The sequence below is a fragment of the Mercenaria mercenaria genome, chromosome 8 (assembly GCF_021730395.1).
Source record: "Mercenaria mercenaria strain notata chromosome 8, MADL_Memer_1, whole genome shotgun sequence".
Classification (NCBI taxonomy): Eukaryota; Metazoa; Mollusca; class Bivalvia; order Venerida; family Veneridae; genus Mercenaria; species Mercenaria mercenaria.
In genome coordinates this window covers 4,254,279-4,279,115 of record NC_069368.1, presented here as the reverse complement: position 1 = coordinate 4,279,115, position 24,837 = coordinate 4,254,279, and the positions used below count along the sequence as shown (strand labels likewise).

At 33.1% G+C, this 24,837-nt stretch overlaps 1 protein-coding gene across 2 annotated transcripts in view; it reads right to left on the bottom strand.

Moving 5' to 3' along the window:
• The window catches only part of LOC123523161 (potassium/sodium hyperpolarization-activated cyclic nucleotide-gated channel 3-like), a 204,838-nt gene that overhangs the window by 119,134 nt on the left and 60,867 nt on the right, over positions 1–24,837 (bottom strand). For both annotated transcript variants that reach the window (XM_045300835.2, XM_045300836.2), the window contains exon 2: positions 17,147–17,274. In XM_045300835.2, coding sequence (XP_045156770.2) covers positions 17,147–17,274 — 128 coding nt within the window. The remainder of the gene's footprint in view (positions 1–17,146; positions 17,275–24,837) is intronic.

Below are 24,837 nucleotides of genomic sequence, written 5' to 3'. Positions count from 1 at the left end.
ATAAAGCAGCTTCCTAGTTGTAAATTGCCTGCATAGAAAGTGATAAAACAATAACGATTACGGTCGTTTTATACAATGCATTGCAGTGGAATTTTAACATATTTTCACACCTGTGTACCTTGATATTTGTTACAACAACAGCACGCATTTTTGTTTTAAATATAGTAGCGATCGCTCATTTTATCATGATGAAATTTATCCAAATTTAGAAACATTAGTTCAAATAATGCATGTAAATGTACATATAAACGATAGAAAGTAACGTAAAACTCTCAAACACTTTATGACACGTACTTACACTGCTTAAATGTTTCAAAATTCACGTCAAAGCGAACACAAGTGTCGCATTCTCTATCTACCAACAAAGGGTCATTAATATAGCGTACATTGGCATTGTACATTTTAGTTAATAGAATATAAATAGATATTTATATGGTCGCTGAATTTTCGAATTTTTGATGTTATTTGCAACTTTTATAATATCAGGGTCATCGTTTGTGACATGTTTCGCTGTAACACCAGTAAACAGTTACTGTGTTACTGTTAGCTAACGAACTGTAACACTCGTTTATATTCTGCAGCTCCATGAACATACTATTGAACCATTTACACCACATCGCTTCACGAGTGCCCTATCAATCAGTTTATGTTCTGTGACATCTCAAACGTATTATCAAAGCGTTCATATGCTACCGCACCATGAACGTCCTATCAAACCATTGACATTGTGTTATACAATGAACATACTACCATCATATCAAACTGTTTATATTCTGTCGCTCCACGAACGTCCTATTAAATCGCATATATTCAGTCGTACCACGAACGTCCTACCAAACCGTTTAGATTCTTTTGCACCATAAGCGTCACATCAAACCGTTTATATTCTGTCGAACCTTGAACGTCTTATCAAACTGTTTACGTTCCGACGCACCAGGAATGTCTTTCATCCTATCAAACCGTTTATCTTCTGTTGCACCACGAACTTCAAATCAAACCATTTATATCCTTCGCACCGCAAACGTCATATCAAATTGATTATATTCTGTTGCTCCAGGATAGAGCGATCAAACCGTTTATGTTCTGTTGCACCTCGAACGCTCTTTCATCCTAACAAACAGTTTGTGTTTCGTCAAACTACGATCGTCATATCAAGCCACGAACTTACTATGAAACTGTTTATGTTCTACCGCCGCACCACGAACGTCATATCAAGCCGTTTATGTTCTATCGCAAAACGAACGCCCTGTCAAATATTTTCTGTTCTGTCGTACCAGGAATGTCCTATTAAACCACTTATGTTCTGTCACACCATAAGCTCCTACCAAACAGTTTATATTCTTTAATTTATTCCAAGAACGTCATATCAATCTGTTTATACTCATAACGCCATAAGAAACCGTTTATATTCTGTCGTATAATGAACGTCCTATCGAACTGTGTATGATCTGTCGTACCACGAACGTCAAATCATCCTATCAGACCGTTCATATTCTGTAGCAAAACGGACGTCTTTTCAAACCGTTTATATTCTGTCGAACAACGAATGTCATATAAAACCGTTGATATCATGTCGCTTCAACAACGTCATATCACATGGTTTTTATTTTGTCGCATCAAGAAAGGCGTTTCAAACACTTTATAATTGTTCGCATCATAAACGTCATAGCAAATTGTTTTTCTTTCTGTTACACAAGGAACGTCCTATCAAACCGTTTAAATTATATCGCATCACGAATGACACATCAAACCGTTCATATTCTGTCGCACCACGAACGTTCTATCAAACACTTTTACATTTTGTCGCACCACAAACGTCCTATCAAACCGTTTAATTTCTTTTATTATACAATTTACGTTCTTTTCTCCATCCCTTTGTTTCCATTATTCTTGCACTCTATTCGACTGATTCAGAAGTTTAAAGATCTTTATTACCAATACGCATGCGTAACTTCAACATAACTTTGGAACCGCCAGTATAAATAATTCTTAGATAGCAACATGCAAATGACACCAACATTTCTTGTGTTTCCGTTGGATGATTAATTACTTCCGCTGTTACTAATTAACATGTCGCCTGTTTGTTACTTAACTTCATATTGTATGATATGATATATGTTCTTCTACAGTCACTTTTGCCCTTTAAAAGAAAACAATGATCTTAGATATTATAATGCAAAAGGAGAAAAAAGAACTTTTTCCAAAAAATATGTTGTCGAATTTTGCACTTTGACAATATATTGTTTTGAAAGTTTGTACTTAACTGAAAAAAAAACATGACTATATAATGTGGACTAAAGAATTTCACCTCAATTTAGCTTGATATCATCAAGCCTTCCTTATTTTATTTTCATATTATGCTGTTCGGTTCATGTCATTTAAAATAAAGCATGAGAAATTCACTTCAAAACATAAAATCAAAATTATTACATTTCAAAGGCAAATAACAACAAAGAGTTTGTATGGTTGTCTACAATATACATTATGTCAGAGGAAATAGTTATTCAACAAAAACAGTAACCCTCTCTCATACTTGCGACGTAAATTACAACGAGAAAAAGATTCCCTATAATGTGTTTTCTTTAATTACTTAGGGCAGCGTTATATTATCATAGTTCAAGATAAAGGTCATTTCAATTCGTAAATTCCTACCAGAGAAAGACTTCTTTTAATTCGTTTCCTTTGGCCTTATTATAATTTATCATAAAAAAATTCTTTTAATTACAGTTGGATCGACCTTATATTATCATTGTTCAAGATAAAGGTTAGTTTAATTTGCAAACTCCTACGAAAGAAAGATTCCTTTTATTTTCACTCTTTTAATTACAGTTTGATCGGCCTTATAATTATCCTCATTTTTCAAGATAAAGGTCAAGTTTTATTTTCGATTCAGCATTTAGCATTCAGTTTTATCAAATTTCTCATATGTTTAGACTCGTTATATTATTCAAAGGACTTTGCTTTATATATATGTAGAATAACGATTCCCACCAAAGACGGATCATTACTGACGTCACAACACACGATTGGCTGAGATTGATTTCATCATAATAATGGCGTAAAACGTGCACTGCATGAAAAGTGCGCCTTGTGATGTGCCATTAAACCTTTTCCAGCAATAGCCATTAGCTGACGATTTTGTCTTTTCAGAAATGAAATATTTTAAAAGTATAATGTTAACTTGAAAAAAAAGAGAAAACTGAAAAATTAATGAATAAATTGTGGTTATTTATTGACGACGCAATATATCTTGTTCTGTAAAGGAAAGAAATGATGAAATTTATATGTAACAAGAGCTGTCTCCATAGGATGACATATGCCCCCGATGGCACTTTGAATGAGTAGTTATGGCCGATGTTAGAGTTTAGGACCTTTGACCTACGGAGCTGGGTCTTGCGCGCGACACGTCGTCTTACTGTGCCACACATTCATGCGTAGTTATTTTAAAATCCATGCATGAATGACAAAGATATGGACCGGACACGCCCATCAATGCACTATCATGTAAAATGACCTTTAACGTCTAAGTGTGACCTTGACCTTTGAGCTACAGACCTGGGTCTTGCGCGCGACACGTCGTCTTACTGTGGTACACATTCATGCCAAGTTATTTGAAAATCCATCCATGGTTGACAAAGATATGGACCGGACACGCCCATCAATGCACTATCTGTTAATGTCTAAGTGTGACCTTGACCTTTGAGCTACGGACCTGGGTTTTGCGCGCGACACGTCGTCTTACTGTGGTACACATTCATGCCAAGTTATTTGAAAATCCATCCATCGATGACAAAGATATGGACCGGACACGCCCATCAATGCACTATCCTTTAATGTCTAAGTGTGACCTTGACATTTGAGCTACGGACCTGGGTCTTGCGCGCGACACGTCGTCTTACTGTGGTACACATTCATGCCAAGTTATTTGAAAATTCATCCATCGATGACAAAGATATGGACCGGACACGAAAATTGCGGACAGACTGACAGACGGACAGACGGTTCAAAAACTATATGCCTCCCTTCGGGGGCATAAAAAGACAATATATTTTAAAAGCTGTAAATATTTACTTTAATATAGTGCACTATGAAACATTAACTCTTTGTGCTGGAACAGTTCCAATGTAAGATAAATGTAGATTCACTACATGTCAGCTGCCACTTTAAACGCTTTGAAATTTATAACAGTTTCATCGACTTTGAAAGAATTGTCTTGAGCTAGAAATATTTATTAAAATTACATTGCCGACAGATCTATTTATCTTTGTTTGAGAAAACAGAAATTGCTTCAGTTTTAGAATAGGGTTTATCGACCGTTAAGTCGGAAACAGCAAGGACTTAATAATTGTATACAAAAGTAACTTTCGATTAAATTTTGTAGAAGTGAAACAATAAAATATACGTTTATATTATATTCAATCTGAAAGTAGTCTTTAGTCGGGGAAAGTACAATAAATCAGGGATAAACATTTAATACATTAAATATATTCATCTGATATTACGTAGGGTTTAAGGTCGTCGTAGAAAGATTTTAATAATAAGTGAATTTAATTCTAAACTTATTTCAATATTTGGGTATTTTGTCCAAGTCTAAAAATCGCCTTAAAGGCAGACCATGAATGTTTGACATGGCAAAATGTGTACAAACTAATTCAAATGTAAACACCGACTCTTATTCATTTCTGATTTTCCTACATTCCGTAAGAAATTTACATAATGTTTTTGAAAGAGATAATATTAAACTAGGATATGTGCTTACATTATAAAAATATAAATGAGATACTGTAGAATCAGGAACCCACTTTCAACCAAATTAAATACATTAATTAAACTTTTGCTAAAATGGATGACAAACGCACTTGAACACTTATAGTTTACCATTGTCGCAATGTGTGCCACTTCGCCAATTAAAAAAAAATAGATCAACTTATTTAAGTATTTCTTTCTCAAATAACTATTATCTGTAGTAAGAATACATATGTATACTAAAACTCTATTTACAATTCCATTGAAGGCTTCAATATCTGAAGCAGCTAAAGATAGTTCAATATATTGGACTTTCGGAATACATCAAACAATACCAGAAATAACACATCACATTGGTAACTTATTAAACAAGGACAAAGTCCTACTTGAAAAGCCACATTGAAAGAACGCAGCCGCACATACATGTAAGTTTTACATTGTCATTCTTTGCATTTCAAGCATATACAATGTAAGCAGAGACACGGCAAGAATTAAATATAGTTGGAAATAACTCTGTCTGTAAAGTCTCAATAGTTCAAATTTGAATACTTTTCATGTTTTTATAAAACACAATTACACATAAATATGTTCCCACGCGCTATTTATGTATCCAAAATATTATACTTAAAATCCGATTTCAAATTAACACTTTTTATGCTTGTTCCTTTCAGTTCAATACAGATTTTGCTTAAAGTCAATCTATAGGCAATGCACTTACACTCCACTGACTTAAGCATCCGAATTAAGAACTAGAACATGCATTCAGCAGTCATGAACATCGCTGGTGAAATATGAAGCAATAACAATAAATATGTATTAGTGTTTTGATTTTCTGTCTACTCTGTCTTTGTCTAAGGATGAAAGGGTGATTTACAGTGATTTATACACGACATTATGAATTGAATGGTAACTTTAAATCCAAATAACTCGTTTGGTGAAATAATATTTCTTTGCCGGTTTTAGAAATGACCGTTTATCATTAGCTATGTTTTTGCTTGTCAGAGCTATCCATTGCTACGTTTTAAGGAACAGGAAAGTTGCATATTCATTCTATAGAAGTGATATTTGCCTTTAAATTGGTATTTGTATCAAATTCCATACGGCAGATTCAATTACAAATCTCTGTTAGAATTAGATTAGTTCGAGTATAATTCAAGTAACACAGCGACAAGTTTTCATATTACATAGAACCTTACATTTGAGACGCGATAACACTTGCCTTGGAAATATATATTATGTTTCTATTATTATGTATAGATTTCTAACAACTGGGTTCTTGTTAAAATATCATATAAGCCAAGCACAAGTCTTGAAATAAATATAAATAAATACAAAATATGTTTTAAAACTTTAAATCAGTTTTCAATATACCTTCAAATTTCTATTCTATAAAACAGTTTTCCACATACCTCAAATTACTATTTGTTATTCTATAAAACAGTTATCCATATATACCTATAAACAATTATTAATATTATTATTTTACCAGATTTATATTACGCCTTTTTCATGATGAAGGGGCGAATTTCATCCTCTACTAGTACAGACATTGAGCGATCTGACCATAAGGACAGAGTGAGATAACCCTTTTTAAATACAGGCTTGTCCGGCTAACTTAGCGAAGCTCTTTGCGAATAGACAGTCTGGTTCTAGAACGTGCCCGGTGTATAGCAAATTACTGTACATATGAAAAATTTACTTGTATTTGCAATAACATATTGAAGCATGAAAATGCACCTCAAAAGGTGTAAACAGTTTAAGCCTATGAACCGTCTGCTGATAGGTAGTTAATCTGTTAGTATGAAACTTTGACGTGGTAAGATTCGGAATAATTAAAGTGTTCCTATCTTTTATCATTTAGTCGTTCGAATAATGCTACTTCTGTCACTTGTTCTATGCACTCGTGTTTAATTATAACGCCGAACTACTGTCTATATTTCAGTCTGTGATGAAAAATTGTGTGGTAATGATATAGAAACATATTTATTTTTCGATAAAGGAGCATATGTATTATTCTAAAATCAATCAATAAATCGTCTAGTTCTAACATAAACAGTTTGTCAACATGACGTTGAGTGTGACGTTACAAATTAGATTGTTTGGGTAAGAAGGGTAAACTCATTTTGGTACACGGCATTTAAAAAACAAATATTTGTTTGTTGAGTATTTAAAGTCAAACTATATTTCTCTAGTTATTTTAAATCTCACTCTTGGCTTTGACACTCTATGTCAAAATATTGCATATGGTGTTATATTCAAACAACAAGAGGGCCATGATGGCCCTATATCGCTCACCTGTTATCACTGCACTTGAGGACAAGAAGGTCCTCAGAAAAAATATCCAAAGGACAGTAACAACAAAGGGAAGAAATTTAACCAAAAAGAAAACAAATTCTTACAAGGTATAGATATGTCAAAAAACACCTAAAAATTGAAGTTACCATCCATGTTGTACCACAGAAAAGTGGTCTCGGTTTTTCCCTATGGCCAATAATAAAAAAGTTACTAAAAATAAGCTATTTATAGTAACGTAAAAGGGAAGTAATTTAAAAAAATTACTGTAAGTGAACAAAAGAAGGATCTGCCAAATAAATCTGTTGACATAAATGAAATTTCAGATCAGTATCTTCATTAGTTACGGAGATATACCCATTTTAATTTGAAATAAAGGGAGGTAATTTGACATAAAATCAGTCCATAGTTATCTACCCTGATTGGCTCAGTCCAACTAATGACAATAATGAAATTTCAAATAAGTCCTATAAGTACTTACTGATATAAATCCATTTTGATTACAATCAGGGGAGGTAATCAGATATAAAATAACTCTGAACCTACGCTTGGATCTGATTTGCCATAGAATCCAAGAATTATTGTTGTTGAAGTTATTTTGGAAGTTTGTATCAAATAAAACCATAAATGAAGTCTCTATATGGCTGCAAAAGCCAAAATAGCCAATTTTAGACCTTTAAGGGGCCATAACTCTGGAACCCATGAAGACATCTGGCCAGTTCAAGAAAGGAACCAAGATCTTGTGGTGATACAAGTTGTGTGCAAGTTTGGTTAAAATCAAATCATAAATGAAGCTGCAATTGTGCAGACAATGTCAAAATAGCTAATTTTGGCCCTTTCACGGGCCATAACTCTGGAACCCATTATGGGATCTGGCCGGTTCAACTAAGAAATCAAGATCTTATGGTGACACAAGTTTTGTGCAAGTTTGATTAAATTCAAATCATAAATGAAGCTGCTATTGTGCAGACACGGTCAAAATAGCTAATTCTGGCCCTTTCAGGGGCCATAACTCTGGAACCCATGATGGAATCTCGCCAGTTCAAGAAAGGAACCAAGATCTTATAGTGATACAAGTTGTGTGCAAGTTTGGTTAAAATCAAATCATAAATGAAGCTGCTATTGTGCAGACAAGGTCAAAATAGCTAATTATGGTTCTTTCAGGCGCCTTAACTCTGGAATCCATAACGGAATCTGGCCAGTTCAAGAAAGGATCCAAGATCTTATGGTGATACAAGTTGTGTGCCAGTTTGGTAAAAATCAAATCATAAATAAAGCTGCTATTGTGCAGACAAGGTCAAAATGGCTAATTTTGGCCCTTTCAGGGGCCATAACTCTGGAAAATCTAGTGATACAATGGGCAAGTTGGTCAATTCAAACATAACGAGTCTATTGTGATACAATGTAATAGCAATTATTAAAATAAAATCATAAATGAAACCACTATCGTGCAGACAAGAAATTGTTGACGGACGCACGCACGCACGCACGCACGGACTGACGACGGACGACGGACGAAGGGTGATCACAAAAGCTCACCTTGTCACTATGTGACAGGTGAGCTAAAAAAAGTATTCTCGTTACAGAATTTATTCTGTATTATTTGTACCATAGAAATTAAAACATCAAATGACGAGAAGGCAGAAAATGGAAATAAGAGACCATATACTAGTACTTTTTGTTTTGATTTTGATGTCAAGTTTCAGAATATAGTTATACGAGAGGTGATCTGATGATTGTAAATACTAGGTTAATCTAATGCTATAGTAGTATAATGATAATCTAATGCTATATTTATATAAGAATAATCTAATGTTACATTAATGCAATGATAATCTAATGTTATATTTATACAAGGATAATCTTATGTTATATTTATACAAGGATAATCTAATGTTATATTATTACAAGGATAATCTAGTGTTATATTAATACACTGATAATTTAATGTTATATTATTACAAGGATAATCTAATGTTATATTTATTAGAGGATAATCTAGTGTTATATTTATACAAGGGTAATCTGATGTTACTTGGATTCAGTGCTGTTATATGTTCTGGTCCTTTGGAATCATGGAGTCCATTCAATAGATGAGTAATAGAGATCCGCTTAAGCCGGTGCTAGGGGGCGTGAGAGGGTTGCACATTTCATTACCTCTCATGAACAGACTCAATCAAACCGAGTTTGCTTTTATTCTGCTTGTTTGCATTCTTCGGGTCTAAAAGATCTTTCTACAGATTTTATTATTTATAAATACAAAGTTAATCGACAAGGATAATATAATCATTATAATGTTTAATTAATTAAAGGATAATCTAACTTTTATTTACGCGCGGATACAGTATAGTCAAGACATGTCGTCTTAAATACCAAACCAAACCTCAAAATAGTAACAGTAGAAACTCCAGAGGTTGCCCAACACGGCAAAAATGAAAATATTGCAGGCTCGGCTTGATTGAGCCTGTTCATGGACGGTACTGAAAATGCATGCTACCGCCCACGCCCTCTAACCCCGGGTTCTGCATAACTTAACATGTAAACATGTACCAAAAATTATTTAGAGACATTCAAAGATGTGTTCATACGTCGGTACACATGGAACTTTCAATGGTATACTAGTGTGTAATTCCATGAAAAGCGGCGTATGGTCATCACTTTTTAACCTTGGTTTTGCACACCCCAAATACTATGAGGACGTTATTTATCAAATAAGTAAAAATATAAGCATAGCATATCTTCCATTATTTTTTCTAAAGCTTTTTTTACATAATTAATAATGCACTTCGTCTGCTGTTGTTTGCACTCAAATGATTACTTCTAATCGATACAACTTCCTCCAGTTTTTCAAAGAAACGGATTGTAGACTTTTATCCACATTTTGTCTCTGTGCAAACAAAATATGAATGCACTAAGCTTCTTTTATATATAAACAAAAGTGGTTAGATTAGCTATAAATGCAAACATCCCGTTCTTTGTACATCAAATGAATGCTTCATTTCATAAATTAGATAGTCTGTTAATTGGCTGTAAAAAGTCTTTGAGTTCTTTTGAGCTTAACTTTTGTTTTGGTTTTAGCACTTTTCTATACAATTTCTGAATGATTCGGATTTTTATTCTGCAAAAAAATCACAGGAATTACACAACGTTTTGCTTCCTGGAATTTAAGCTGCCAGTGTGACGTAATCCAGAAATATTTTCTTACTAGTTTTATTTACTTAACCATATTTTACGTTAAGATACAACATTAAACTTATACCTTTACATATAAAAATGATGAACAAACTGAAAATCTGACTAGAGTGTAACATAAGATTATGATAAGTCTTTGTTTTAATTGATTTAAAAGGGGGCATCCATTCCCACTCTAATAAGGTTAGTGGGTTCAGAACTTTGCTTGGGTTTATAATTTTTTTCATGTGAGGAACCATCCAGTTGACTTACCGAAGGCAACGGGTCATGCCTATAGGAATTTATTTAATTAGGGTAAAAATCTTCATCAATTTAAATTGTTCATTTGGCTTAATATATTTATATCGGCTATTAAATACGAATAACTTCATTGCCTTTATACGCTGTGCGGAAATGGTAACTATTCAGGAAAGCACAAAGCAAAACTGAAATAAACTAATAAACTGATTCAACTTGTAATGCTTACAATTTCCTAATCTTAAAAATATACACACATCTAATGTTAGTCTTAATGGCCTCGACAATTTCAATACACACACTGAAACACGATATATTTACCACAATGGATTGCTGTCAGGTGGCTGAGTTCTTTGAATATGAAATTTCCTGTCTAATAGATAGCCTTGTTTTGTATCAACCAAATTTTGAAATGATTGAAGGGTAATATTATTGTTAGAAAAGAAAACAATATACTGCACACTTTCTAGTGGAACTAGATCTATCAACAGTAGTGACTTAAAAGCTTGTTTGAAAATGTTATACTAGTTATAAAACCACCATACCTTTCAAAGTCCAATCAATCTTAAATGTTTTCAAACAACAGTTTCATCCTAGGAAAGATAAGAACAAACAAAGCAAAATGATTTCAAAACAAAGTCAGTGTTAAGTATTTCCTCTTTCATTATAACGTCTAGTATACTTATTTATCTTTTGTTTTTTGTAACATACATATAAAAAAGCATAAGAAGATAGGTATTTTCTTACTATTCAAGTCTGTGTTTAGAATTTTTTGTTCATTTCTGTCCATTGCAATCTATCATTATAACCAATATTATACTAAATAAATAGAGGTACATGTCATTATGTCAATTTATTTAGTGGAGCCTTTAATGATAAAATGTTTACACAATTTGTGTCGAAGGTAAACAGAAGTGATATAATTTTTACTGTATTTTTATCAACTTAATTCGAAATATATCTGCATTATGCCTTACAAATATATATCTCATACCTGACAGTTCTTCGACAGTTCCTAGGCACTTTGATGGTTGTACTGGATCATTGGAGTAGCTTCCAATATACATTATCAACGCAGATTGACAAGTAGAATAACTGACAGGAAACTAACAGCATGTCAGTCCAGTAATGGGCAAATTATAAAATGGCATGTTCTAGTTAAATAGGCTGTCAAAATAGAAATGAACAACAGCTTTCTGTTAATGCAGAGTCACAGATACATTGTGTGCTTGCTTGTTTATTTGTTGGTGTTTATGGGTTTAAAGCTACTAGCCCACAGTTTGGCGGAAAATCTTTAATATGTTAATTTCCACCAAGTTTGGCATAGAATGTATATATTACACTGATAAAATGATAAAAGTGGTGAAAATAAAAGTTAGATATTGATAAAAATGCAACACGAATGGAAGTTTCAGCGTTGCAACGGTTTACTATCTTCTGCACCAAATATTTGGTTATTTATAACAATATCTTGCAAAAGTTTGTCAATAAGTTTGTACCAGCAGACGCTTTCAGAGTACCCACCTTATATGGATTTTTGAGAGAAATTCTATTTAGCCTAAAATGTGAGTTAGTCAATGTAATGCTGACACAATTAAGACCATAGGGCGTGTTTCCGGCTGTGGTGGTAGATGATATTATATATCCTTCCGGGATTTAGCTAAGGCACAAACAAGAACCTGTGTTAAACCAGCAACCTTATGCAAGCCAGTCTAGAAATTTCATCAAATCCCCATGCGGATTGCGAGCAATGTTGGTGAGGGACGAGTAATTTGACATCACGTCAGTGTCTTCCGAATATTTAACAGCACAACTCATATGCAGAATATATCATTGTTCTCATTTTAATATAAAATCAATAATAGGGGTGTTATGATCATATTAAACTTCTCATCGAAACTTTAGTGATTCTTTAGTGATTCTTAAACTATTTAAGCTTTACTTTTGTATTTCTAAATCAGAAGCAAAGGAATTTTGTATATGTGTTGAAACAGTACAACATACATAAAAACGATATACATTGTGGGCTAAGCTTGTAAATATGTTCTGAAGACTTTCGACAATGTTTTATGTTGTTATATTTTCTGTCTACAATTTAAAACATATTTATAAACACACAATTTCTGTTGTTGTTTTTATTTTTTCATTTCATTTTCGATGCTACAAATGCTAGAAAAAAGATGTTTTCATCTCAAACGCCTGAAGTAAAATTCACAATGCCTTTTAGTTTTTACGCTTGCTGGTTGTCTATGTATTATGAATATTTTTTCCAGATCCTCGTTAGACTTTAAACGCATATTTGTAACGGTTCTTTGTAAGTATTATTCACTGAAATTTGAATAGAATCTTTTGCCTGAATTCTATTATGCATAGACACTTCGTAGCCAGCATTGGAATTGCATCATTGTCATCAAGCTTGTTATGTTGAATTTAAATTATGTCATACTTATTGATAAATTAAATGAATCTAGGATCTTGTTCTACAGCAACACAACTTTCACGAAATGATACGGGTGCCTTCTTTGTCCAGCTAAAATTATTGATCTTCTTGGCCTTGCTAATGTATTGAAAACTTCGTGGCGTTCCTATTTCCTTTTTCCTTTTCAGAAGTTATTACGTGTTATCAGTTTGTTTCAAATTGGTTATTTCTACATATTCAACATTACTAATTTTATAAACACTTCTGTTTGGTGTTGTCTAAAGGAAATTTTGTTGCTCTTTTGTCTGCATAGTTATATGTGGATTCATGTTGGCCTTTGCCTTCTTTGTCAGAACATGATCTATGTATATAGATATTTATCTGAGAATAATTTTTATTTTAAAAGATGGGCTATTTTTTTTTGCAAATAAATCCACAGTATTCATTTTTGAGAGCTTGTATTATGTGCATCCCAACGAATCAAATAAAATGGAATCCAACTTAAGGAATCAATATAGGCATAAAACGAAAAAAGGAAGAGAAAATGTTTCGCATGTTTATACGTAACAGTTACCTGTTGATACAAATTTTCCTGTATTGATGCGTCGTAATTTATACAATTTTCTGGCAAAATATCTAAATGTAGAGAAAAGAATCGCATTTCTTCTCAGACTTAGTGAAAAGGCATACACTTAAACATTCAAACATACAGGCTATCTCTGTTTTTACCATACAAAATATGATTATTATAACATGGACTTATATCTATAAGACCTGAAACTTGTTTCAAACGGTGAAGTTTTTGACGCAAGAACCATAGACTCCTTCATTAAGGACTGAATATTTTTCCTTGTCCTTGAGTTGTATACAGGTTTTTGTTTTTGTTAAAATGAATTGTATGCCGTATATGAGACAAAAGAAAATCGTAGGTATATGATAGATGTGAATACTATCCTGTAAATTTTGAAATAGCGTTCCGAAGAATTTCAGAAAATTTCTCTTCTCTGTTAATGTGTTCCGTATGTAAATTCAGTAATAATTTACCGTTAAGGCAAACGGTTATTTCCGTATTCTTGTCCAGCGTTTCGACATTCTTCGGACGAAGCTTTCCTTCCAATAGAAAATGCCGAAAAATGAAATCGAACAGAAATTTGTCATTACGCGTAAAGAAATATGGCATTAGAGCTGAGAAATCGTCACCTGAATAAACATCAAATTATATTGGCTATTCAACCTCTATTCATTTATTCACAAACATTGTTCACTTTTTCGTAAGTTACTTACACATCAGAAGCCAACATATAGATTTTTATCGTCATATTTCTAATGCATTACAAGTATCAATAAAGATAATAATAAAAAAAAAAGTCAAGTTTCAATTCTCACAGCACCGCCCGCAATCCATTTGAACTTAATACACAAGTTTATCTATAAAACTCAAGTTTAAATTCTCACAGCACCGCAATCCATTTGAACCTAATACACAAATTTATCTAAAGCTCCACAAAAGTCATTAGTATGATACTATATAGTAGCTTGTCGTGACGGATAGACAATACACTTCCGGCACAATATCTTGAAAGCAAATACGTTTCCGCACAATTTTACATAGCCTCTAGAGTCCGTACAGTGAAATTAAAGCAATAATAATTACTTAGTATCAACAAACGTCAGAGATTCGTCTGAACTTTTGTTGAGTTCAATACTAATGTGCTACGAGTTATAGTCTTAATAGCTGTAGCCTTATAATGAGCCGTGCCATGAGAAAACAACATAGTGGGTTTGCGACCAACATGGATCCAGACCAGCCTGCGCATCCGCGCAGTCTGGTCAGGATCCATGCTGTTCGCTTTTAAAGCCTATTGGAATTGGAAAAACTGTTAGCGAACAGCAGGCTGGTCTGGATCCATGCTGGTCGCAAAACCACTATGTTTGATTTTCTCATGGCACGGCTCAATTATCATTTCTAATATGATCAAGAAATGTTAAGTTGTTATCCTTTAGGCTGATTTCTTTTCATGTTGAAATCCCCATTTTAAGTTAATTTATGCATTAGGTATTTAGTCTTTTTAATTGTCATGCAAACTTCAAATCTCTGTTTAATCATTTTCATTTCATTATAATCCTTCTTTTGTAGTTCTTTTTGAACCATAATCTTGCCTTGTAAAAATGCATTTTAAACAATTTTGTTTTTGTCTGAACCGTTTATTTTTTTTTTTGTTTGTTTAGTTTTCATTGTGAACCACTGAAGGGTTTAAATCGCATTTACCCATTTATTTCGGGCATGTACAAGTATATTTTACTTATACGGATGTGATGTTGTAATATGATGTGGCAGAATGTAGGGTTCTTCTGTAAGATGATATATTATAAATATTTTCAATCAATACATGTATATCTGTCTTCTTACATACGCTACTTACAATCATCAATGACAGGAAATTAATAATATGCCAGTGTTTCACTGAGTAATGGTACCATTACACACGTTATAGATACATTATGCGCATCACTCCTTGAATACAAATAGACCTCTAACATGTTCAATCATAATTTTCTTATATATGCATGAAAGAAATTGAAACCTGGCACACACGATCATTGTTCACAAGGAATCATGCCTGTCAATCTGATATACAATTTATTAATCTGAAGTATTGAATTTGCAGCTATGAATACCATTACTGTCAGATTCTAAATTCACAAAACGTCAGCTAAAACTCGCAGGTTAGAAAATTTGAACGGTTAATGATTTTATTATGTTTACGTAATATCTATTACCGTTTGAAAACAAACACATATAGTTAAAACATCACTAAAGAAATAATGTATCAATTTATGTTTAGACACGCAATGCCAAACAGGCAAATGCAGTAAAATGTCTGTTTTGGCTCTATTTTACTGGTTTCTTGTTTTACAAAATCCGATATATTTGATAAAACGCGTTGTTAACATATTTTTAACTTCTATAAGGTATACTAATTAATTATTCTGACTTTCCAAAGCTTTCATTAAACCTTTAAAAATGGAGAAAAAAGATTGTGCCGCTTTCCAATGAACTTCCGTAAAATGACTTTTTTTGCGAATTTAGGAAAATCAAAGCTGTTATTTAACTTCAATACATAAACTCATTTGATTGGAATGAAACTTTTCATGAATGATGGCCTAATAATAAAGATTAAGCAATGTGATTTTAATTAAGAAATAATAAATACACACGAGTGATTTAATATTCGCATCCGAACGACTGCCCATATTTTATTAACTGATAAAATTGTTGGAACATATTTATTATTTCGATTCTAACCACGTAAATTCTTCGCATTTTACAGCACTACATTTTAGCGCGATTGTCATTCGGCTGGCCATATGCTATTATAAAAACCTCCCCCACGAATGGAAAGCGTTGCATCAAAGGAATTTTCCGATATTCAGTAAATTTTAATTAAAGTATTAAGTAGTTATTGCCGTGAAAATGTTATTTTCAATAACATCAAAGGTCGGATATAGAAATCAGAGGTAAATACTTAATTCAAGGTTTATATATGCAGTTTCTAAAAATAGTACACGTCACCTACATGATGGCACTGAAACATACACGCCAGAACATTGCGGCGGCATATAAACACGTAAAAACTTGAGTCTGGAAGATTTGAAAATTAATTATAATTTATTTACTGTCAAAGTAGAATCTAGTTGACATTTGTGGTGCCTACAACGCAGAAATTGTAAACTACACACACGACCAGACATAGATGCACTGGTGTTGAAGTTGAAACTTACCGGGCTGAAACATATTCTTACGGTAAAATATAAACAAATAAATTCATCAGTTAGATATTGTTTGTTTCAGAAAATTTGATGTACTTTTTATTACTACTACATAACACTGAAAAAGTCGAGTATTTAGTCGGTATATAACGGAAGCAGAGTAGAATCTCAGTCGTGTTACAATCGTAGGGCGGAATGGAAGAGCTATATTTTATCGTAGATTCATGTATAGACGATTTCGCTATATGTTTATATAGCAACTGCTGCGGATCGTGTTAGAATTATATTTGAAACATATCTACAAAAAAGTCATAAAAACGTTAGTAGTCACTATAGTCAAAACTGTGTCTAGTATATGTAAAACTTCACAAATGATCTAATATAATTTTTGTAATATTTTCCATAACTCATTCGCACATCTTTTCTTTTCAGTGTAATTCAAAGACAGTGTACATTTTACAGAATACATTAGAAAAGAATCTTTCTTACGATTAGTTTGTCTTTATCACCGTTTCCGTTTTCCATGTCTGCTTTGACTTCTTCACCATATGGTTCAGACGGTGATCCCGCTTCGAGAGACATTGTCACTCTCAGCTGCAGTTCCAGATATGAAATGCCTGAAATAAATAGAATTCGCAGCTTTGAACACCATTACTGTCAGATTAAAACATCACTAAAGAAATAATGTGAGACATGCAATGCCAAACAGGCAAATGCAGTAAAGTGTCTGTTATGTCTGTTATGATTCAAAATGCGAAAAACCTGAAATAAATAGAATAAATCTATGTTATGATTCAAAATATTAAATGCCTGTTATACACTTTATCTTTGTTATGATTCTAGGAGTAAAATGTCTATTGAAAAATATGTCAAAAAGATAGTGAATGTATTTAGGAGATGTCCAAAGATGAAAAATGTTAAATTATAATTGTATATTAAGTTTAAAATCTAAAATATGAATCACCAGTAATGCATTACTGATGATTCACATTTTAGACTTTAAAAACAGGTCCAAATATGAACTATGTGAACTAAATGGTGTATGTTTTCTTAACTGCCAAAAAATAACTGCCTGCAATAAATAATGGACAACTATTGCACATCAGAGAGGTCGCTATGAGGATTTATCTACCTGGAATAAATAATTTCGACCGAGGGCGTAACTTTAGATTCATATGATTTTTCCCTGGTGGTCGATATCTTTGTAGCGGTTGGTCATTGTTAATCTGTGGTTTGGTCTTAAATTGTGTACGTCATCACTTGTTATAAAGTCAAAATGTTATGACGTCATTGTTGGAGGTCAATATAGAGAATAATAGGTTAGTGCCGTAGATGAGAAAGTTTATCTGGCGAGGTGGAGGAGGTTATCGGGTGAGCCGAAGGCGAACCTGATAACGTCCGGAGCCGAGCCAGATAAACTTTCTCCATCTTAGGCACTAACCTATTATTCTATTTATCTTGCCATTTCTTCATTTTCCGATATTTGGCAATTTATTTTACAAAACTAAGTGTGCGACAACCGCTTTAATGACGTCATATTCGTAATGACGTCACTTATATAATGACGTGATTACCGGCAAAATCGCAATAACTTCTTCGTTTTTTGAAAAAAAACTAATTATTTGACCACTCATTTTCTTAGTTCGGACATTTCCAACACAATGATGATGGTTTCGTTGCAAAATTTCTTATGACAACAATATCGATCATAAGGTCACATGATCAACTGACCGTACATCACTGGTCACATGATCAACTGACGGTATATCAAGAAAGATATACGGCACCCTGATATCGGATAGAAAATACTGCAAGTGACAGGATAAATGTAATTTTGACTCCGCCTACAAGTCAATACGACTTCTTATCATGAATCATGTGACTGTGGTTAGACCAATAGAAAGGACTTTCATTAGAGATTTAAGAATAATGTATATTTTTATATAGAGAATAATAGGTTAGTGCCGTAGATGAGAAAGTTTATCTGGCGAGGTGGAGGAGGTTATCGGGTGAGCCGAAGGCGAACCTGATAACGTCCGGAGCCGAGCCAGATAAACTTTCTCCATCTTAGGCACTAACCTATTATTCTATTTATCTTGTCATTACTTCATTTTTCGATATTTGGCAATTCATTTTACAAAAATAAGTGTGCGACAACCGCTTTAATGACGTCATATTCGTAATGACGTCACTTATATAATGACGTGATTACCGGCAAAATCGCATTATCTTCTTCGTTTTTGAATAAAAACTCATTATTTGACCACTCATTTTCTTAGTTCGGACATTTTCAACACAATGATGATGGTTTCGTTGCAAAATTTCTTGTGACAACAATATCGATCATAAGGTCACATGATCAACTGACCGTATATCACTGGTCACATGATCAACTGACGGTATATCAAGAAAGATATACGGCACCCTGATATCGGGTCGAAAATACTGCAAGTGACAGGATAAATGTATTATAATGAGTTACCTTAAATTAATATCGTATATATTTGTATATAATTATATTTTTATTAGTCAAAATACCGACAACATCTCTCCTGCAGACATCACATACCTGAAATAATGATGGATAATCTACACTGTAGTTAAAAGTCCAGTTATAAAATCTACACTTGTGAAAGTTGTATTACTTAAATAATTAGTTAATTGTATAACGTCGTGCCATCACGATAGCTTGGCAAGTTTAACAAGACCTGTGTGTAAACAAGACATTATTTTTCTAACACTGTACCGCGTTCATATCGAACATCGCCGGTGGCGCCATTTGTTATTATATATAAAATGTGCACAATAGCGCCAAAATGATACGTGTATTTTGCATAAAAGCTTCACAGCCCAGTGCAATAGAAAGTTTGCTTACAGACTTCGATCTTTCTCTTTTTCTCCACTAGAATCGATGGATATCAATCATCAAAGTGAGAGTGTTTGATATTTATAATAAGAAGTTATTGTAAAGCAATGTCATATTTTAAGACCTCCTGTAGTAGACAAATTGCCTCAGTCGAAGTCAGCATTTTATTATTTCTTATTATTTGGAATCATAAAGTTCATTCAATATGTTTTCACATAAAAAATCTGCTTAAACCGGTACTAGGAGGCGCGTGAGGGACGTAGAAACTTTGGTTTCTCATGGTCATACACAACCAAGCCGAATCTACTGTAAGAATGTTTGGCTGCGACTTTGCTTCCAAAGAATCTTCTTATGGGTTTAGTTTCTCACTATGTAACCCTTTTAGGTATGAGAATATAACGACATTTTCAGCATAAGGTTGATCAATGTTTTCATTTACTACTGTTTCATAAAAGATTGCGCCATCATTTACTTTTATAATCGTTTCTACTGTTTCACATTTTTCCTTTGATTATTTAATGGTAAGACAGCTAATCTAAAAGGAAATAATCTTTTAATGACATTGATAAAACAAGATTTCTATGTACATATTGAGATATCAAAAGTCCTTTTATTGGCTAATTTGTTTCTAGTGTCTCAATAGATTACATTTCTCAATTCGGTTTTTTTTTTTTTGTAAATTGCCATCTGTCAAATTGTATGACTGCTATTATGACAGTCATTATTGCAAGGTTAATGTTACATATATTCTATCTTTATATATTAAATACTTTATAAACTGTATTGAACTTTCCTAAATATATAAATCAATTGTCTACGTAGAGCTACATTTATAAGAATGCTGTGCAGTGAACTTCATGTAAAAAATATTTATGTTTTCAAATATGAAATTTGGGTCTAGTATTTCTTTAAAAATGCATCAACTTTGTGCTAGGGAAAATAAATGATCACTTAATTTATTTGCGTTTGACAAATAATTTCTTAATCCGTATGAAAAAGAACTGCCGACAAATTAGATTCAAGTATCGGAATGTTTCAGTATCGAAAATCTTACAGAGAAGAGTGATTGGATCGATATTGTTTCTGCTATGGTGAAAACGTAGAAATGAAACGGCAGCTAATTCACTGGAGGTAAACAGACATGGCATGTCTGAGACTGTTTTCTAGATTATTTCCCATGTACTTACTGAGGGTGGTATGAATGTATTGCTACATGCATTTGGATAAATGACGACCCGTTAATCGCAATGTTCAAATAAATATGTAGCTAGTACAGTATAATAGGATTTGAACCTACGTCGACACGGCGTCAGTGCCTTGAAACTATAAATCTAACCAATCTATCAATTATTATGTTACCACCATAACACAAGCGTACTTACACGGATTATGAGGCAAATGAATTTCTGTTTAAAATGTTTCACTCTTTCTATTTTTATCTTAAATTAAAACAAGATAATAGAATCCATTGATTATATATTGTTTAAGGCAGGGGAATTCTGAAATTCTGATCGTTAAAATCTTCAAATGCTTATATTTTCTTTTCTTTTATTTAGAAAGTACGTTAAGGTAGTTCTGTGCGTTTGATTTACCGGAAGTGACTGCATTAGGTCATTTTCCGGAAAACCTTGGATAATGCCTTGTAACCATTACAAAGTTAGCTTAAATGTTTTGGGAATCTATTTTGTCCCGTGGCGAATTGTGAAAAATCAAGCACACGGACCAATACATTTTTGCTAGCTAGATGCAACTTAACCTAGGTAATGTTTTATTAAAATCTGCATTGTGGAACGTTTTTTTATGAGCGAAAATGTTAGGAAAAGAGCGATTTTCCTATAAAAACCCATTGTGAAAATTGGCCAGACAACTGATTGTTTCAAATCGGTCTACCCTGTCTTTTTATTGGCTTCGTTTCCTTCGAAAACTAAGAAACTTTGAAGAAAAACATATGGTTTAATATAATTCTTCAAAGTGGATAAATAATTTTTTAACACATTTTAATAAAGTTTCAAATGCGAAGTTTAATGACACTTATACATGGTAATTTTAAAATACTTACCTACTAAATCCAATTTAAGGTATTGAGTTATGCTACACACAGACACGCGACAAATTTCTTTAAATATCTCCAAAACTTATTAGGTAAGATGACTGTCCGATATATTAGGTAGATAGGATTATGTTCATAACGAAAGAAAAATATGTAAGTGCATATTCTGTTATTCCAAAATGTTGCTAAATAATTATTACGTTAAAACTATTTGTGTGTAACCTCTATGCGTGGTTACGATGCTTTAAAAAACATGTTATGACTAAAAATTGGCGTCACAGGCAAAAAAGATAAAGATACAAAACGCACTTCAGCAGTTTCTCAATTTCTGCAAGAATAAAGACAATTATCAAAGACGCTTTAACTTTACAACAGGAAACAAATTACCAGTTATATCTTTGTTTGTTGAATAAAGATAAAATAGTAACTTTAAAGAGTTGCTAGCTTTATGTGCGTCTTAATGTAAGATTATGGTGTTCTTTGTTACTTAAATATTCAAAGGATGTTAATTCTAAATTTAATCCTGAATGAAATGCACATTCTAATTTAAAATTATAATGAAACAACAAAGGCATGATAATTATATACTTGACATCCAACATCATTTCTGCACTGCCAAAACATCATTAACATACACAAAATACTGAGTGAAGATTCGTTTCACACATTCTGGTTTATCTGGTCAGATGAACGGCAAGACAGATTTCCTTGCAGGCTTTTGGCCAAACGAATGGTTCTAATTCTTACTTCTTACACATTTTAGTTTCATTTCTTATTCCGGATTCAATCGGACGCTTAGACGGTTGTGAGGGGAGAAACGGCGTAAGCCGGAAAAGTGAAAAGAACTGGGCCATAGACTAAAATTATTCTAACGTGCAGAACTACCTTCATGTACTTTTGACGCCGCGTCATTCATTAATTTGATGTCATTAGTTTTCAGTTTTTATATGTCAGTGAATCGTTTGATTAAATACCGCTCTAGTCGGACTAGTAATATCAATCTTGATATTTCCATTCTGTTACAAACATATCATTTACAGAACCTTGAGAGGTCAATTGATTCGTCGGTCGTATATCAACATTAATACGGTACAATTAAGCCAGTTCTTGTCAGTCAAAATGTCGTATCTTTCTCACAATCTGATAGAAGAAGATTAAAATCACGGGTTTTCCATGCATTAAGGCTTGAAGCTTCTGTGAGCTCAATAAAGATTGCTTCAATTACGGACTTGCCATATACCTATACGAACAGCTAATATCTTTACAAGTGTTCAATGCTGGCTGATTTACTCCGTATTGCACTGTGTGCAGCAGTATTTGCCTCGGCTGTATACAGGAGAGGTAAACATGACAGCCGCCTTTGGCTCTACTGGATATAAGCTGTTCGTTATATTCGATATAGGGACTTTCTCACATTCTATTGAACATTCATGGGCGTTGATTAAATAAAAATTGTTTTATTATTTTATCGCTTTAACATGCATTCTTGTCCTCTGTCATCTTCGCTGTATACATATATTTGTACTTTACATACATCACATAAAATAAAACATTAAATGTTACCTTTCGACAAACCTTTGAAAGTCCTTATACAAAATTGCACAAAAACGTTTACAACAACTTCTACAATAATCTATTTATAGCTTCAAGTGCATCTACAACGCGCGAGGCACAAGGAAGGAAGACAATTGAGTTTTATTCAAAATTTAATAAGAGGGTCATGATGACCCAATACTGCTTAACTTTGAATCATTAAGATAAACATTCTGATTAAGTTTCATAAAGATATGGTCATAAATGTGGCCTCTATAGTGTTAACAAACTTTTCCTTTGATTTGAGTGGTTACCTAGTTTTTGTCCCCACATGACCCAGTTTCGAACTTGGCTTAGGAATCATCAAGAACAATATTCGTACCAAGTTTCATGAAGAAAGGGTCATTAATACGGCCTCTAGAGAGTTAACAAGCTTTTCCTTTGATTTGAGCGGGTGACCTAGTTTTAGACCTCACATGACCAAGTGTCCAACTTGGCCTAGGAATCATCAAGATAAAAATTCTGACCAAGTTTCATGAAGACAGGATCATAAATGTGGCCTTCAAGAATGTTAAGAAGCTTTTCCTTTGATTTGACCTGATGACCTAAGTTTTGATCTCATATGACCCAGTTTCAAACTTGGTATAGAAATCATCAAGATAAACATTCTGACCAAGTTTCGTGAAGATAAGCTCATAAATGTGGTCTTAGGATGTTAACTAGCTTTTCCTTTGATTTGACCTGATGGCCTAATTTTTGTTCCCACATGACCCAGTTTCTATCTTGGCCTACAGATCATCAAGTTAAACATTCTATGCAAGTTTGTATCAAATCAAAATATAAATGAAACATCTATATGGCTGAAAGGGCCAAAAAAAGAAAAGTTTAGGGGCCATAACTCTGGAACTCATGACGGGATCTAGCCAGTTTTCGAAAGAAACCAAGATATTATGCCATTTGTGCAAGTTTGATTAAAATCGATTGCAAAATCTGATCTCTATCGTGTTCACAAGTAATTATGGACGGACGACGTACAACGCCAATGGACGACGGACGGAGGGCGATCATAAAAGCTCATCTTGTCACGTAGTGACATGCGAGCAAAAAAGAACATGGACACACACAAAGAAACTGCTCCTTCGTCAAGAAGTAGTGTTGCATCCTCTGTTTATATTACGCAGGACGGCATGCAAATATCTGACAGAGTATTGAAAATACACTTAATATTTTAGTAATAGCAGGTCTGTTTTGTATCCTCCTATTATGGGTTAACTTTTATTTATTTTCAACATGATAATTGCTGTATTTCTTATGTTTTAGGCGTGAAAATGTCACGTTTCAAATACCCTGTGTTTATATCACTGATAATATCTAACATCTTTTGCAGATATATTATTCATGATAAATCGTGTTTCAAGTATTTCTTTCTGTATAATCAGTTATTAAACTGTTGGTGTATATCTTTTAATAATTTAAACCAACGCAAGTTTGATATTAACATTCCCACCTACAACGAAACACGTAAATACATCTCTTAACCATTATGTTTACAACCGGTTTAATTACGAACATTACTATTTTGTTTTGTTTTATTTGTGAACTATAGTAACATTCAATCAGACATTAAAATATTAACGTAATAAAACTTTTGGCCTGTAATAATCTTTACTGAATATTTCGTATATTTCTTTTTGGATTTTTGAAAGAGCACAACTCAATATTCTTACTATT